Source organism: Pleurodeles waltl, chromosome 3_1 (assembly GCF_031143425.1).
Source record: "Pleurodeles waltl isolate 20211129_DDA chromosome 3_1, aPleWal1.hap1.20221129, whole genome shotgun sequence".
Taxonomy (NCBI): domain Eukaryota; kingdom Metazoa; phylum Chordata; class Amphibia; order Caudata; family Salamandridae; genus Pleurodeles; species Pleurodeles waltl.
In genome coordinates this window covers 171,559,751-171,573,585 of record NC_090440.1, presented here as the reverse complement: position 1 = coordinate 171,573,585, position 13,835 = coordinate 171,559,751, and the positions used below count along the sequence as shown (strand labels likewise).

The 13,835-nt window shown below is 43.7% G+C and overlaps 1 protein-coding gene across 1 annotated transcript in view; it reads left to right on the top strand.

The window, feature by feature from the left end:
- The window catches only part of LOC138283890 (aquaporin-9-like), a 141,241-nt gene that overhangs the window by 34,575 nt on the left and 92,831 nt on the right, over nt 1-13,835 (top strand). The window contains exon 2 of the mRNA XM_069222095.1: nt 2,218-2,344. Coding sequence (XP_069078196.1) covers nt 2,218-2,344 — 127 coding nt within the window. The remainder of the gene's footprint in view (nt 1-2,217; nt 2,345-13,835) is intronic.

The window sequence follows — 13,835 nt, the reverse complement described above, 5'->3', positions numbered from 1 at the left end:
GACATATCATGACATACTGATACAAGAGACCATGAAACATATCAGTTAAATAATGCTGGAAGGTTACAGATGCTTTACAAATAGAAAAGGTGCACATAGAGCCCAGAAGTATGTGTGGTACACTGTCTCCCACACATCACTTGTTGCTATTTGTACTTGATTGTAGGCACCCTTTAAGTCCAACTTGCTAGACATATGCTGTGGCAACCTGATCAACTAAGACTTTTATTAATAGTAAGGGAAAATGGCTTTTGATTTTGCCTGCATTCAACTAATGAAAATTGATTTTTAACTCAGTCTCATTCCATTAGGGGATGAAGAAGATAAAAGCAGCTGCAGGAAATATAAAAGACCGGGTGAACACCAGGTCCAAATGGTCCTGTATATATGTCTGCATAACCAGATTTTCCTCCTATAGTGAGTAGAAGCACATGGAACAAGGTCTATTTTGCCGTCATGTTCCCTAAGGGAAGCAACATGTCTGATTTATTGGAATCAAAGACATTAGATGTGAGGATTAATCAAAGGAATATCACATAGGATAGCAGCAATTTACATATAGCATGTAATCAATTGTAGGACAAGAGTGGATCACATACATAGAGGGGTATCTTGATTCGGATCATAACATGCATAGCAATATACTTCAGTAAGCATCTTTTGTCACCTATCAATCAATTGTCTGTGTTGGTTCAACCACAGCAGTCCCAGGATCACTTGAAAGTCTGGAGCATCTATGACATCAAGCAGTATTTGTGTCTTACAATGGTCTGCCCAGGCCATGTGCAGTTCCTTGGTTTGGTGAGATATGGGTGATCGTTATTGTTGAGCTTTGACTGACAGACTGGCTTCATATCGATTTTTACTATGGATCAGGATATATGGTGGACAACAAATTTGATATCAATGAAGTTACCAGTGGCCCTACACCCCGGTAAAACCTTAACGCATATACCAGATAACTCACTCTGGCCCTAACAAAGACCATGACATAAAAGTAAGGAGAGGAAAGTGTTTGACGATTGTTACAAGTAGGGGGGAATGAGCCTAATTCACCCACTAGGATACATTTTTCTGACAGGCAGGGTAGTTTCCAGAGTTCCCTTTCTAGGTATTTCCCTGGCCTGTCCCTCATTGGTTTCTCGTGTGCTGGCTGAATGTGTTGGAAAGAGGGCAGGGCAGCACCAGAGTGAGCTGCACTATAAAAGCAGAACTTGTCTGTCAGCTGCTTCCAGCTTAGTGTTTGTGTATCCTGGATCCACTGTCAGTGTGTAATGCCATCCCTCTCAATGACCACAGTCTCAATTGTACTTTTCCCTGCTCGGCATAAACCATGTTATGAGAGTGAGTGATAATGTGGTGGCTGCAGTGGGAGCAAACAGGACGATGGTAGGGCAAGCACAACGGCACTCATTCCAAACACACAGGGGGTCATTATGAGTTTGGCGGACGGTTTTTACCGTCCGCTGAACTGACAACGGGAGGTTGCCGACACACAGGCTACCTCCTCGCCGGCCCCATTAAGAGTTTCCCACTAGGTCAGCGGGCAGAAACCTGAGTTTCTGCCAGCTGCCCTACAGGGAAATAGGCTACAGCATTGTCTCCGGCACGTTGTCGAGCCGGTAGCAATGCTGTAGCCTGCAGGGTGCACCAGCACCATCGCAATGTACACTATCTGCAAAACAGACTGCGATGGAGCTGGCCAGGGGGGCCCTTGCACTGCCCTTTCCAAGTGCATGGGCAATGCAGGGGGCCCCTGCACACGTTCTCTGCCAGCATTGTCATGGCAGTGGTACCGCCATGAAACCTCTGGCGGAGAAGGGGGTTGTAATTCCCATGGCAGTGCTGCTTGCAGCGGTGGCCTGATGGATAAAGACCGCCACCACCTCCAGCCTGGTGGAGCGGCGATTCCTTGGCGGCCCGACTTCCAGGGGTGTAATTGGCAGTCGGACCACCACTTTGGCGGCAGTCTGACCGCCATCTGCGAGTGTGGCAGTCTAGTGACTGCCAGACTCGTAATGACCCCCTCAGTGATTAAAACTAAAGGTTTGTAATGGACCACTTATTTTACATTTGACCAATGAAACGCTCACTAATTGTAAATTATAATTGTTTAAAAATTGCCATGGAGCAACCACTCTGAATATTTCAGCTATAATCTCACACATCGTAAATATTGAGTGGATCTAAAATTAAATTTTATTTTATTTACTGCAGGTACTCGGATGTGGATGTGTTGCCCAAGCTGTCCTTAGCAGAGGGGTTGCTGGCAATGTTGTAACAATAAATATTGGTTTTGCGCTGGCAGTGACAATGGCAGTGTATGTTGCAGGTGGTGTTTCTGGTAAGCAGTTTTACTGTTCCCCACTAAATCAGCAGTGGAATTTAACCTAAATGTGAACTAATAGGATTTTTCCACATAAGCCTATTAGTATGACCGACTCATCACCAGAGTAACCAAAAACTGCACATTAACAGTAGTATCCATCTGATTGCACTTGTGTGTTGTATACACATTTGTTTTACATGTTTATTTATGCCAGAAAGAATTAAATACAAAGATATTGACAAATCACCCCAGAACTTTCCAGACAGCAGCAGAAGTGACTGTCACATTGGTTTTGAAACTTTTATGAAGATTCGTCAAAGGGCGCTAAAGTTATTAGCAAAACAAAAAACACTTTTCCTATTAAAACCTAGTCCTAACTATAACTACCTACAGGTGACCACCACAATATATTAGCCTGTGCCCACCCTCTGGTAGCTTGGCACGAGCAGTCAGGCTTAACTTAGAAGGCAATGTGTAAAGCATTTGTGCAATAAATCATACACTACCATAATATAGACCACAAAAATACACCACACAGTGTTTAGAAAAATATATAATATTTATCTGGGTATTTGCAGGTCAAAACGATCAAAGATGCAATACGAATTTGTAAAGATATCACTAAAAAGTGATATAAAGTGTCTTAAGTCTTTAAAAAGCAAACAAAGTCTCTTTCAGGCACAAAGTACCTGGTTTTGGAGTGGAAAATCTCTGCAAAGGGCCGCAGAAGAAGAGATACGTGGAAAAATGGTGTGTGCGTCGATTTCTCCCCAGCACACACGGACTTGCGTCGTTATTTTTCACGCAGGGAAGTCGTGCGTCGTTTTCCGGCGTGTGGACAGTCTCTTTCTGTGGGTCGCGGGGATTACCAGATGTCCCAGGGTCTGTGCGTGGATTCTCCTGCTTGTTTTCCGGCTGCACGTCGTTCCGAAGGGCTGTGCGTCGAAGTTTCGCTCTCACGGCAGGCGTCGCAACGATTTCCCCTCTGGAAGTTGGGCGGTGTTGTCCTTGCGAGGCCGTGCGTCGAAGTTCCGGTCGCCCCGAAGGCGAAGCGTCGATCAGCGTCGGTGTGCGGCATTTTTCTCACCGCGGAACAAGCTGTGCGTTGAAATTTTTAGCGCACGAAGAGTCCAAATGAAAAAGAGAAGTCTTTTTGGTCCTGAGACTTCAGGGAACAGGAGGCAAGCTCTATCCAAGCCCTTGGAGAGCACTTTTACAGCCAGACAAGCGTTCAGCAAGGCAGCAGGCCAACAGCAAGGCAGCAGTCCTTTGGAGAAAGCAGACAGGTGAGTCCTTTGAGCAGCGAGGCAGTTCTTCTTGGCAGGATGTAGTTTCTGGTTCAGGTTTCTTCTCCAGCAAGTGTCTGATGAGGTAGGGCAGATGCCCTGTTTTATACCCAAATGTGCCTTGAAATTGGGGGAGACTTCAAAGAGTGGCTAAGAAGTGCACCAGGTCCCCTTTCAGTTCAATCCTGTCTGCCAGGGTCCCAGTAGGGGGTGTGGCAGTCCTTTGTGTGAGAGCAGGCCCTCCACCCTCCCAGGCCAGGAGACCCATTCAAAATGCAGATGTATGCAATGAGGCTGAGTACCTTGTGTTTGGGGTGTGTCTGAGTGAATGCACAAGGAGCTGTCAACCAAGCCCAGCCAGACGTGGATTGTAAGGCACAGAAAGATTTCAGTGCAAAGAAATGCTCACTTTCTAAAAGTGCCATTTCTAGAATAGTAATATAACATCCAACTTCACCAGTCAGCAGGATTTGGTATTACCATTTTGGCCATACTAAATATGACCTTCCTACTCCCTTCAGATCAGCAGCTACCACCTCAATACTGTATGAGGGCAGCCCCAATGTTAGCCTATGAAGGGAGCAGGCCTCACAGTAGTGTAAAAACGAATTTAGGAGTTTTACACTACCAGGACATGTAAACTACACAGGTACATGTCTTGCCTTTCACCCACACAGCACCCTGCTCTAGGGGTTACCTAGGGCACATATTTGAGGTGACTTATATGTGGAGAAAGGGGAGGTTTAGGCTTGGCAAGTACTTTTAAATGCCAGGTCGAGGTGACAGTGAAACTGCACCCACAGGCCTTGCAATGGCAGGCCTGAGACAAGGTAAGGGGCTACTTAAGTGGGTGGCACAACCAGTGCTGCAGGCCCACTAGTAGCATTTAATCTAGAGGCCATAGGCATCTATAGTGCACATTACTAGGGACTTATAAGTCAATTAAATAGCCCAATCAGGTTTGATCCAAGGTTACCATGTTTAAAGGGAGAGAGCATATGCACTTTAGCACTGGTTAGCAGTGATAAAGTGCGCAGAGTCTAAAAGCCAGCAAAAATGAGGTCAGAAAAAGAGAAGGAGGAAGGCAAAAAGTCTGGGGATAACTCTGCAGAAGGGCTATTTCCAACAATATCAAATTATTTTCGATGGGGTAGTGCACTGCTACAGGTTACGCCATTTAAGGAGTGACAGTTTGTTTCCCTAAGCATTTAAATATTAATCATTGGCGTTTGGATATTCATTATGTTGATTGAGCCCAAGTTTTAAAGGCAATGATTTTTGATCTCGATACTGATGTAGCATGTGTCAAACTTTGAAATGTTATTATAAGCATCAGCAGTGCCCTCTAATTCTTATTCTGTACATCGAGGGTCATTGAATATTTAACCATTAAACCATGATACACAGGTTTACTGAGCGGGATGTGAATCACCACAGAATTAGGAGCCATGTGGCGGCTAAAACTGAGCCTTTAATGGGAAGTATGGCTGCAGTGGATACAAATTGTATCGAACATATTCGCCAAAGTTACATGCTGTGGTTGTAGCCTGCATCAATTTAAGAGTGCAAGGCAACTATCTCCCCAAAAGGAGTGGCCTAGCAAAGTGTGTGTCGATTTTGGGTTGTTTCGGCTTTTTGGAGGCAACTGTTGGGGGGCACCACTTTGAATTGTAGTATCTGTAAAGGGAAGTGAACATGGTGGCCCCCTGAAACCAAGTCATTATGAGACGTTTCCATTCCTAAGCTTTTATGTGACAAACTAATGCATTATGGGTGTTGCAGTCTTGGTTTGTTTTCATTGAACTACGTAAACTAAATCACCCAATTACAATTATGGTGGGTTTGTGGAGATCAGGCCGGCCAATGACCCCTTTTCTTGCACCCTTCATTTTCACAATCGTATATTTTCCATCAACTGCAGATCCAGCGCTGTGTCCCGCACTGAGATATTTCGTATCATATGACCTGCTGATCATAAGTGCTCTTAACACAGATCATGTTTCATCCATAGAGAGAGAGAGACATCACACTTCATGTTAGAAATAGTTGGCAGCAGAGCTTGGCAGAACACTCTGTTTACATTTTCTTGTACACTCTATATATGAAAAGGGAAAATGCCCAGCTGTTGTTCTTGCTTTGTTTTACAATGTCTAATGACCCACGCTATCACAATGTGACAACATAAACCAGAGAGCACACTGGTAATTTTGAAATCACATTAGAGAGATTGCTTTATTTTGTTCGCAAATGGTACTGACATCACTTAACTTTTAATCATACAGAGGCTTTAGGATCATGTGCGTTCTAACACAAATCAAGAGAATCGCCACCCAGCAGCATGTGTTCATACAGATGGTTGTCCTTGCATTCCAGTATGTTTATCAAAGGTAGGAGCTAATCCATCAACATTTTGAACTGGTGCAAAGTGCGAAAAAGTGACACAAACCGGTGCAGGGTGTTGATAACATATTTATTTTCTAGTGCAAAATGTTATTTGCCCAGAAAGTAGCCTATAAAGTAACACAAATAGCGCTTTGAGGAACATGGGGTCCCCACAATACCACCAAAGGTTTGTGATGCCACCCCCTAAATACCAACAATAGTAGACAGGGTTATGTGCCAAAAATAGCGCCTCCTCGATGCATTTTTTGGAGACAACACACATACAGTATGTGAACAGTATTAAACGTTGTCTAAGAATAGCATTTTGCCCTGGAAGCAGGCCCGGCTCTAGACGGGTGGGGGGGTGGGGAATGGGGGGAGGTGCAGGATCCACAATGATCGATTTCTTAACAATAAATGTAAAAACCTTTTCCAGATCAGCAATGCAGTCCCTATTTATATCTCACGTTTTACTTCATCTAGCCTTGCCTAAATGTATTTGGTTTTCCAGATGTGTTTGTGTAGTTTTTTTCATGCAATATAAGAGGGTTCCGCACCACCTACTGTGAACTGAGTCACCTCTAGGTGTCGTGGTAAATTCAGGATGAGTATGTCTGTTTATAATTAGCACAGTTGAGAGCCCTGCAGTTCTGGAAGAAGGCAGTTCAGGTTTTTTACAGTGCTTGTTATGTCATAAATGAGTTCGGATTTCATGCCCATGCAATCCTTGGCCTCTCTGCAGAGAGCACAGACACTTATAATTGCCATTTTATGTGCAAGTGTGTGAAGTGGGTATTCGCAGCTGTGAAAAGTTGATGCCCATGAAAGAAAAGAGGTTTTTAGAGGTGAGAAGAGGGAGAGCGAGGAGAAAGCAAGCAAGAAGGAAGGCTTGGTGAATGGGAGATAACATAACAAAGTAGTGCAGAGAGCGGGGCGCAAAAGGCAGTGGTGAATGGAAAGGAGATGTGTGAGGCATGCAGACAGGTCCGTTCAGAAAGATGTGGGGAGGAAAAGGGCATAAACGTTCACCTGAGCCTGAGAATGCACAGGAAAGTGCTGTGAAGGGAAGAACTAGAGTGAATGAGACTCTGAGACCACTACCTCATCCACAGACTTTAATAATGTTTAACTCACTGTCTCTTATTTTCAGAATTGAAACATTTTCAATACCAATTACTCACAACATTATCATTGATGTTATCTTTGTTACTACATATTTAGTTGATAGCGCTAACAAGCTGTGGCAAAGCCAGCAGTTTTGGCCCGTATTAGCATTTGTTTGTCGTTTTGTGATACATCTGGATGCAAAAATCGAAGTCGGGGGATCGAGCCAGTTCACACATTTGGCAGCTATTATTGACAGCATCTGGGAGGCCCCAGTAAAGTATGCTAAATGTGTCTTTGCATAATTTGCTGACAGCAGGACACATTCAGCGTCGCCTGCACATTGTCTACTTTCCATTTAGAGCTGAAACCTTCAAATAGTGAAGGAAATTTATTATTTTCATGGCAGCTGGGCCTAATGCAAATGTCTCGCCTAAAGGGCCAGCAGCCCTCCTTGTGCTGGATTCTGACGTTAGCTAGGAGCCACCTGGAGCCTAACACCGAGTCACCAATGCAGTTGACGGAAACAAATGCACTCAGCTTGTTAACACGTCACACGTGCTGATGAGAAATGATGATTTGGAGGCAGGATTTTGATTTTGTTCTATCCATGTTTGTAAGCTATGCATGCACTATCGGAATGTTGGATGTGTCTGTACCAGTTCTAGCACTAGTAAAGATAGATATAGCACTTGCTAATTTTTCTATTCCATTTCTTTTATAGTGATATTCATCCCAGTGTAGGGTATTGGGACCCTTTACACCACAAACACATGGAGACAATGAATCATAGAAGTCTGTATATTAATTTTAACGAAATGTTAAATTTCTTCAATCAGGGTTAAGGTGAAGGAGTCACATACTCATACTAGTAGGCATCGTATGATTCAAAATGTAAGGCAGTTGTGGGTTGTTTATCCTAATAAGACTTTATTATTACCCAAAGGAACTCTTAGAATTTCAAAAGATTGAAAAAACCCAATACGGTTCTAAACCGATGCCATGCAGTTTGCATGTAGCTTCTGGATGCCGGTTCGTAACTCATTGTGCTATATTAGAAAGATTGTATCTTATAAACTGCAATTAACAAAAGTATATCTTTCACAAATTCAGTAATCCAATGAGCTATCTACATGAAATTCTAAATTGGGATCTGTATGTTACCTTAAGCTGTGCAGTAGGCACGTTAACCCTCTATGCTACATGAGTGACTGGACAAAACACAAATATCTCCAGCAAGTACACTAACCACTATAGGTACCGTACCATTTTTACTCCCTCAAAATTGATGGGTTGACAAAGATCTCTGCAGCAATTGCCTTAATATCATAGGATGTTTTAAAATACAGCCTGTTTACGACCAGTTAAGCCAGAACAGATGTATGGTCACATTTGACATGACTGTGCCACTCGCAATTCCACCACCCTTCTGTTGCCACACCCTGCCCCCTAATTTATGGGATACTGGAGTCCTTTGCTTCCATTTCCAACACTGTCCGGATGCAATAGTGCAGTACACACCAGTAAGGTGGATTTCACCATGATATATAATATTTTTCTTACCTTATCCTATTTGTGTCTCCATGAGCTTGAAATTTCTAATGCACCTGGGTTCAATATACAAAGAAGTCTACTGGTGGTGCATAAGGTTGTCCAGTGCTTTGGCTCCTATCACAACTTGTTAGGCTCCCTAAAGTAATTTACTGCTGGTCTAGCAGTGCCTTCAGGGATATGGCTAGTTTTGCTCCAGGACCGACTCCAACCATTATCTTTCTCCTTCCTGGCAGACAAATTATAGATCTCTCCCCCATAAACAATAATGAATGTCAAAGTCAATAGTACACAGATCAAGGACAAAGACTTGGGATGTTTTTGAATGACACTCACGCCCACTTTTGTATTCCTCTTTGTGTGTCAAATGTGTTTACATGCTGCTGAGACAAATTGTAAGTCTCAACAAGAGATACAGAAAGCACTAAAGAAATGCTAAGTGATGATTAATGGTACGGATTAATTACTTGTGTTGTCTATGAAAAGCTGATAGGATTGAGTTAATTACATGTCAGGAATACTTCAATTATATTGTCTCTAAGCATGTGTCTAAATCAGTCCAAGATTATCCCCACCTTCATAGATAGCAACCTTTTATAAAATCACTTTAATTCTGAGTGCAGTTCAAAATCATTTTGTACCTTCTCCTTATACCCTAACATGTGGTGCCACTACCATAAGGGCTTTAAATGTTCCATCCTTTTTCTTTAAGTAATTAACAGACAGAAACCACAAGTCCCATGTACAATTCTGTAAAAATCGGCTTGTATTTAAGCAATGTTACCAAACCAGTATGCATTAATATGAAACATTTCACAGTTTCTCCTATAGACGACGGGGACTGCCTCTTCATAACTATGAAATCATATTTTATTTTTTTATCACTGTTACTTGCCCGCAGTTTTGAAAAGCTCCATTTGTCCTGCATGCTTAAAAAAGTACCCAAAGACAACCACTAACCCTGTGTAAACGTTTCTTTAAATACTCTCAACGTTTGACAAGTGAAACACAATAGCTAATAAAAGGAAACATTTGCTATGAGCAATTGAAAATATTTTTGGAGAGAACTAAGAATGAGATCCCATAAATGACATTTCATGTGCTAACCTTGCAATGGAAATTGCTGAAGCGCAAACTAGATGTATAAAAGCAATAAAATATGTTATAAAAAAAGATTCCCGCAAGTAGTCTTTCACCAGGGCTTGACAAAGCATTCTCTTTAGTCTGTTGTGTGTATAGATGGGAGTTCAGCAAGGAGGAAAGCTGATCTTATCACATCGCCCAATAACAAATGAACAGCTAGATATATCATTCCACTTCACTATAACTGAAGACAGACAATGCAAGCTCCAATCAGAGGATAGTTTGAAGTCAAAGACAGAAACATGGGTGCTGGGCAAGGCCACAGGTTGTACCCACTCGAACCAACATTGCAATGTATATGATCTTTTAACTGCATAGACAACCCCATATCCAGCAAATGCAGAAAAGTCTAAACAGATCGTCAAAAATCCTGATTTTTGCCAGCCTTCCCCATGGATCTTCATGGCCCAACAATGGGCATATTAGGATCTTTATTCCTTTGATGATGAAATCTTAGTTTTTTAGATCTATTGTGACATCATTCACCGAAAGGTCCCTTTAAGCCACCTTGTGCAGATCCATAGATTTGTTTCCTATTATCTGTCATCTGTTGTATTATATCAAGTAGCAAAAAACATATAATTCACAGAAAGGACCCTTTAAAATACCTTGTGAAGATCTATAGATTTGTTTCCTACTATCTGTCATCTGTTATATTATATCTAGTAGAAAAATACATATTAGCTTCATTAAGGAAGTCAGAAGAATGGCAGCCAAATATTTCACCTGTCCATGTGTACATGTATATCTTACTTTGAACCTGGAGGTTGAGAGTAGGTTGTCTGGTGTCATAAGCGTGAAAATGATTCTGTCCCACACATTGTATACCAACGAGAAACTTTCTGATTACACAACCAATTTCATTCTCCCAAGCCCAGGAAAGATAATTTCATGACCCTTTTAATTCCACTTCAAATTTTAAGCTTATCATAATCTGTCAGTAGTCGCACTTCAGGATTTAGGGACAGAATTGAATGTTGGTGGAGTGGGAACTCTGTTGAAACAGCGTCAGATGTCCCTCTGCTCAAAATTATGGTTCCCCCCCACCTGATCATAGTTTGACGATGGCGGAAACTACTCCATCTCAGCTATGATCAAACTTCTGGGACAGCCAGATGGAAATATGTAGATGGACATATAGTCGTCTTTTAATGTCCTTTACCACCAGAAATAACCTTGCGGTAGAGGACACTGAAAAGTGCTCAATACCCCCCTCGCCAGAAGGAAACTCCCATGGTGAGGGGGGCATTGTTTTTTGTTTTTTAAATCCTGCTTTGGAATTTTCTTTTTGGAAATAATAATGTTTTTTTAACTTTGACATACGGCTCCATCATGTTTGACTGAGCCATCCAGCAAAGTTTCTCTGCATTGGCAGGAACCGCAGTGACTGTGGTTCCTGTCAATGCTTTAAATATCTGCTGGGCCAACTGCTATTGCAACATTTGGTGGTCAAGGCCTCCGTTAGAGGAAAGGAGTAATTTACTCTATTACCCTGGCGGCAGATGGACTGGCCACTTAAATGTAAATCAGCCCCTTAACTATTGAAATGGTAATAGTTTAATGTTTAGCCACTTTTTTTCCTCCATCTCAGTCCTCCCAGCTGTAAATTACACATAGGTTTAAACTATAGGCTAGATGACGCAGCTATGACACTGTACAGTCACACTGGAGGCCTACCTGAGTTTGCCTGCATAGTGCAAACTTATGATAGGTCTGGCAACCACCTGGCATGTGCAGTAGTCCAGTCCATGATCCAGATGGTGATGACCAATGACCCTAAGTGGAAGTGGTAGGATTTCAGAACCTCACACCCAGGTCTTAACACACTTTTCAGCCTGAAGATGCGCCAAAGGCAAGTCTGTCTGAGCCAGTCTGCTCCTGTACCATTCCAGCACCAGGAACCTTGGCAGTCTACACTCCCACAGATATTACACCACAGATCTCCTCGCCCTGAACCCTGGACGAAATAACAACTGTTGCCATTTATCTCGTCGCTCCACAGTGGGACCCTTCACCTGCATCCACTGCGGTTTTACCTCCACATCAGGATTGACTGCCACCTCAGTGACCAACACCACGGCATCCCCATCAGTCGAAACCTACACAGAACAGCTCAGCTGCCTACTGATCAATGCCAGATCACTCTGCAAACATGCCACCGAAATCTGAACAGCATCTCCACCCTTGCACCTGACGTGACCTTCATCACAGAGACGTGGCTGACCCCCGCCTCCATCCCAGACATCACCACCGCCACACCTAACGGCTACAAGATGAAACACTGCAAACACACCAACAGACATAGAGGCAGCGGTACTATCATTCACAAAGAACCCATTGTCTGCACCACCACGGATGAAGTGACCACGCTGATCATGGAGCACGTAAACTTCCAGCTTCGTCCCAACAACAAAACAACCATCAAAGGCACCCTCGCTTACAGACCCCCTGCACCCCTAACCGGCCTCAGCGACATCAATGCTGAATTCATCTCCCCGCTTGCCATCAACTCCGAACACCACCTCTTCCTGGCAGATCTCAACTTCCACCTGGATGACCCCCACACTAACTCCACAGACCTCCTCAAACGAATGGACAACACCGGCCTTAAGCAACTGGTCACAGACCCCACACACAAATCAGGTCACATGCTGGACGCCATCTTCACGTCCAATAACAGAAACAGTTACAGCCACTCCACGGAACTTACCTAGTCAGACCACTCCATCGTACATTTCTCTATCACCAGACCTCACCACACCACCCCCAACAACTACAGAGCCCTATCTCGCAACTGGTCCAAGGCCACTCAGCACCAATGGAAATACACCCTCAACACCACCCAACCCAACGCCACCACAGACCTGGGCCACCCAATAGATAACTTCAACTCCTGGATCACCAGTGCGGCCAACCTAGTCGAACCTACTAAACACGGCAAAATGCAAATGCTAACAACTTGAAAGAAAGTGGTGGGCCAGCAGAATCAACATGGGCCAAGCCACCTTCAAAGCAGCCCTTAACAACTACTACCACGAGCTCAAAGTCACGAAGAAGGTGGCCCTGACACACCGGATCGAGACCACTGAACCAACCAAGCCAAGGGGCTCTTTACCATCATCAAAGAGTTCACCCGCCCGTGAATCACTGAAAAATCAATCCCCCCTCACAGGAACTCTGCGACACCCTTGCCAGCCACTTCCACAACAAGATAGCAACCATCTACTGAAATTTCGACCCCCAACCAACCGACCTCCCCTGCAATCCATCAACCACGGCCACTGACCACCTTCTCACTGTATGGGAACAACTCAGTACACCGTTCACAAATACTCTCATGAACTCCATCCACTCTGGAGCAGACCCAAGCCCCCACCAACTCTTTAATCTCGGAAGAGATGAGATCAGCCTCCAGCTTACCACCATTCTCAACACCTCCATCTCCACAGCCACCTTTCCTGATGCCTGGAAAGATGCAGATGTCATACCCCTCCTCAAGAAACCATCGGCTGATTCCATTGAACTCGAGAACTAACGTTGCATCACTCTGCTTCCTTTCCCTGCCAAAATGAAGAACGTCTCAGCCTGGATGAAGGACCACTCCTTGAAGCTCAACACGGACAAAACCGAAATACTGATCTTTGGCGGACACACCTCCCTCTGGAATGACTCCTGGTGGCCATTGAAACTCAGACCCACCCCACTCCAAAAGACCATGTCCGCAACCTCAACATCATTCTGGACAGCAAACTCTCCAGGAAACGCCAGGTCAACGTAGTCACTTCATCCTACTTCCACACCCTCCACTTGCTCCCCAACGTCTTTAAGTGGCTCGCAGTCAACACCAGGAAAATGGTGACGAAAATGGTGATGTATTAATTATGCATTAATATCTTTTAATGCCACTCCAAGCAGCAGTCCTTTAAAGAGCACCAACGAACATTTCAGAATAGAACTGTCAATACATAAATAGTCCATGAACAGAATCCCCATCCTCTTTTGATTGCTAATCCAAGCTTCCTTCAGTATGTGCAGATACC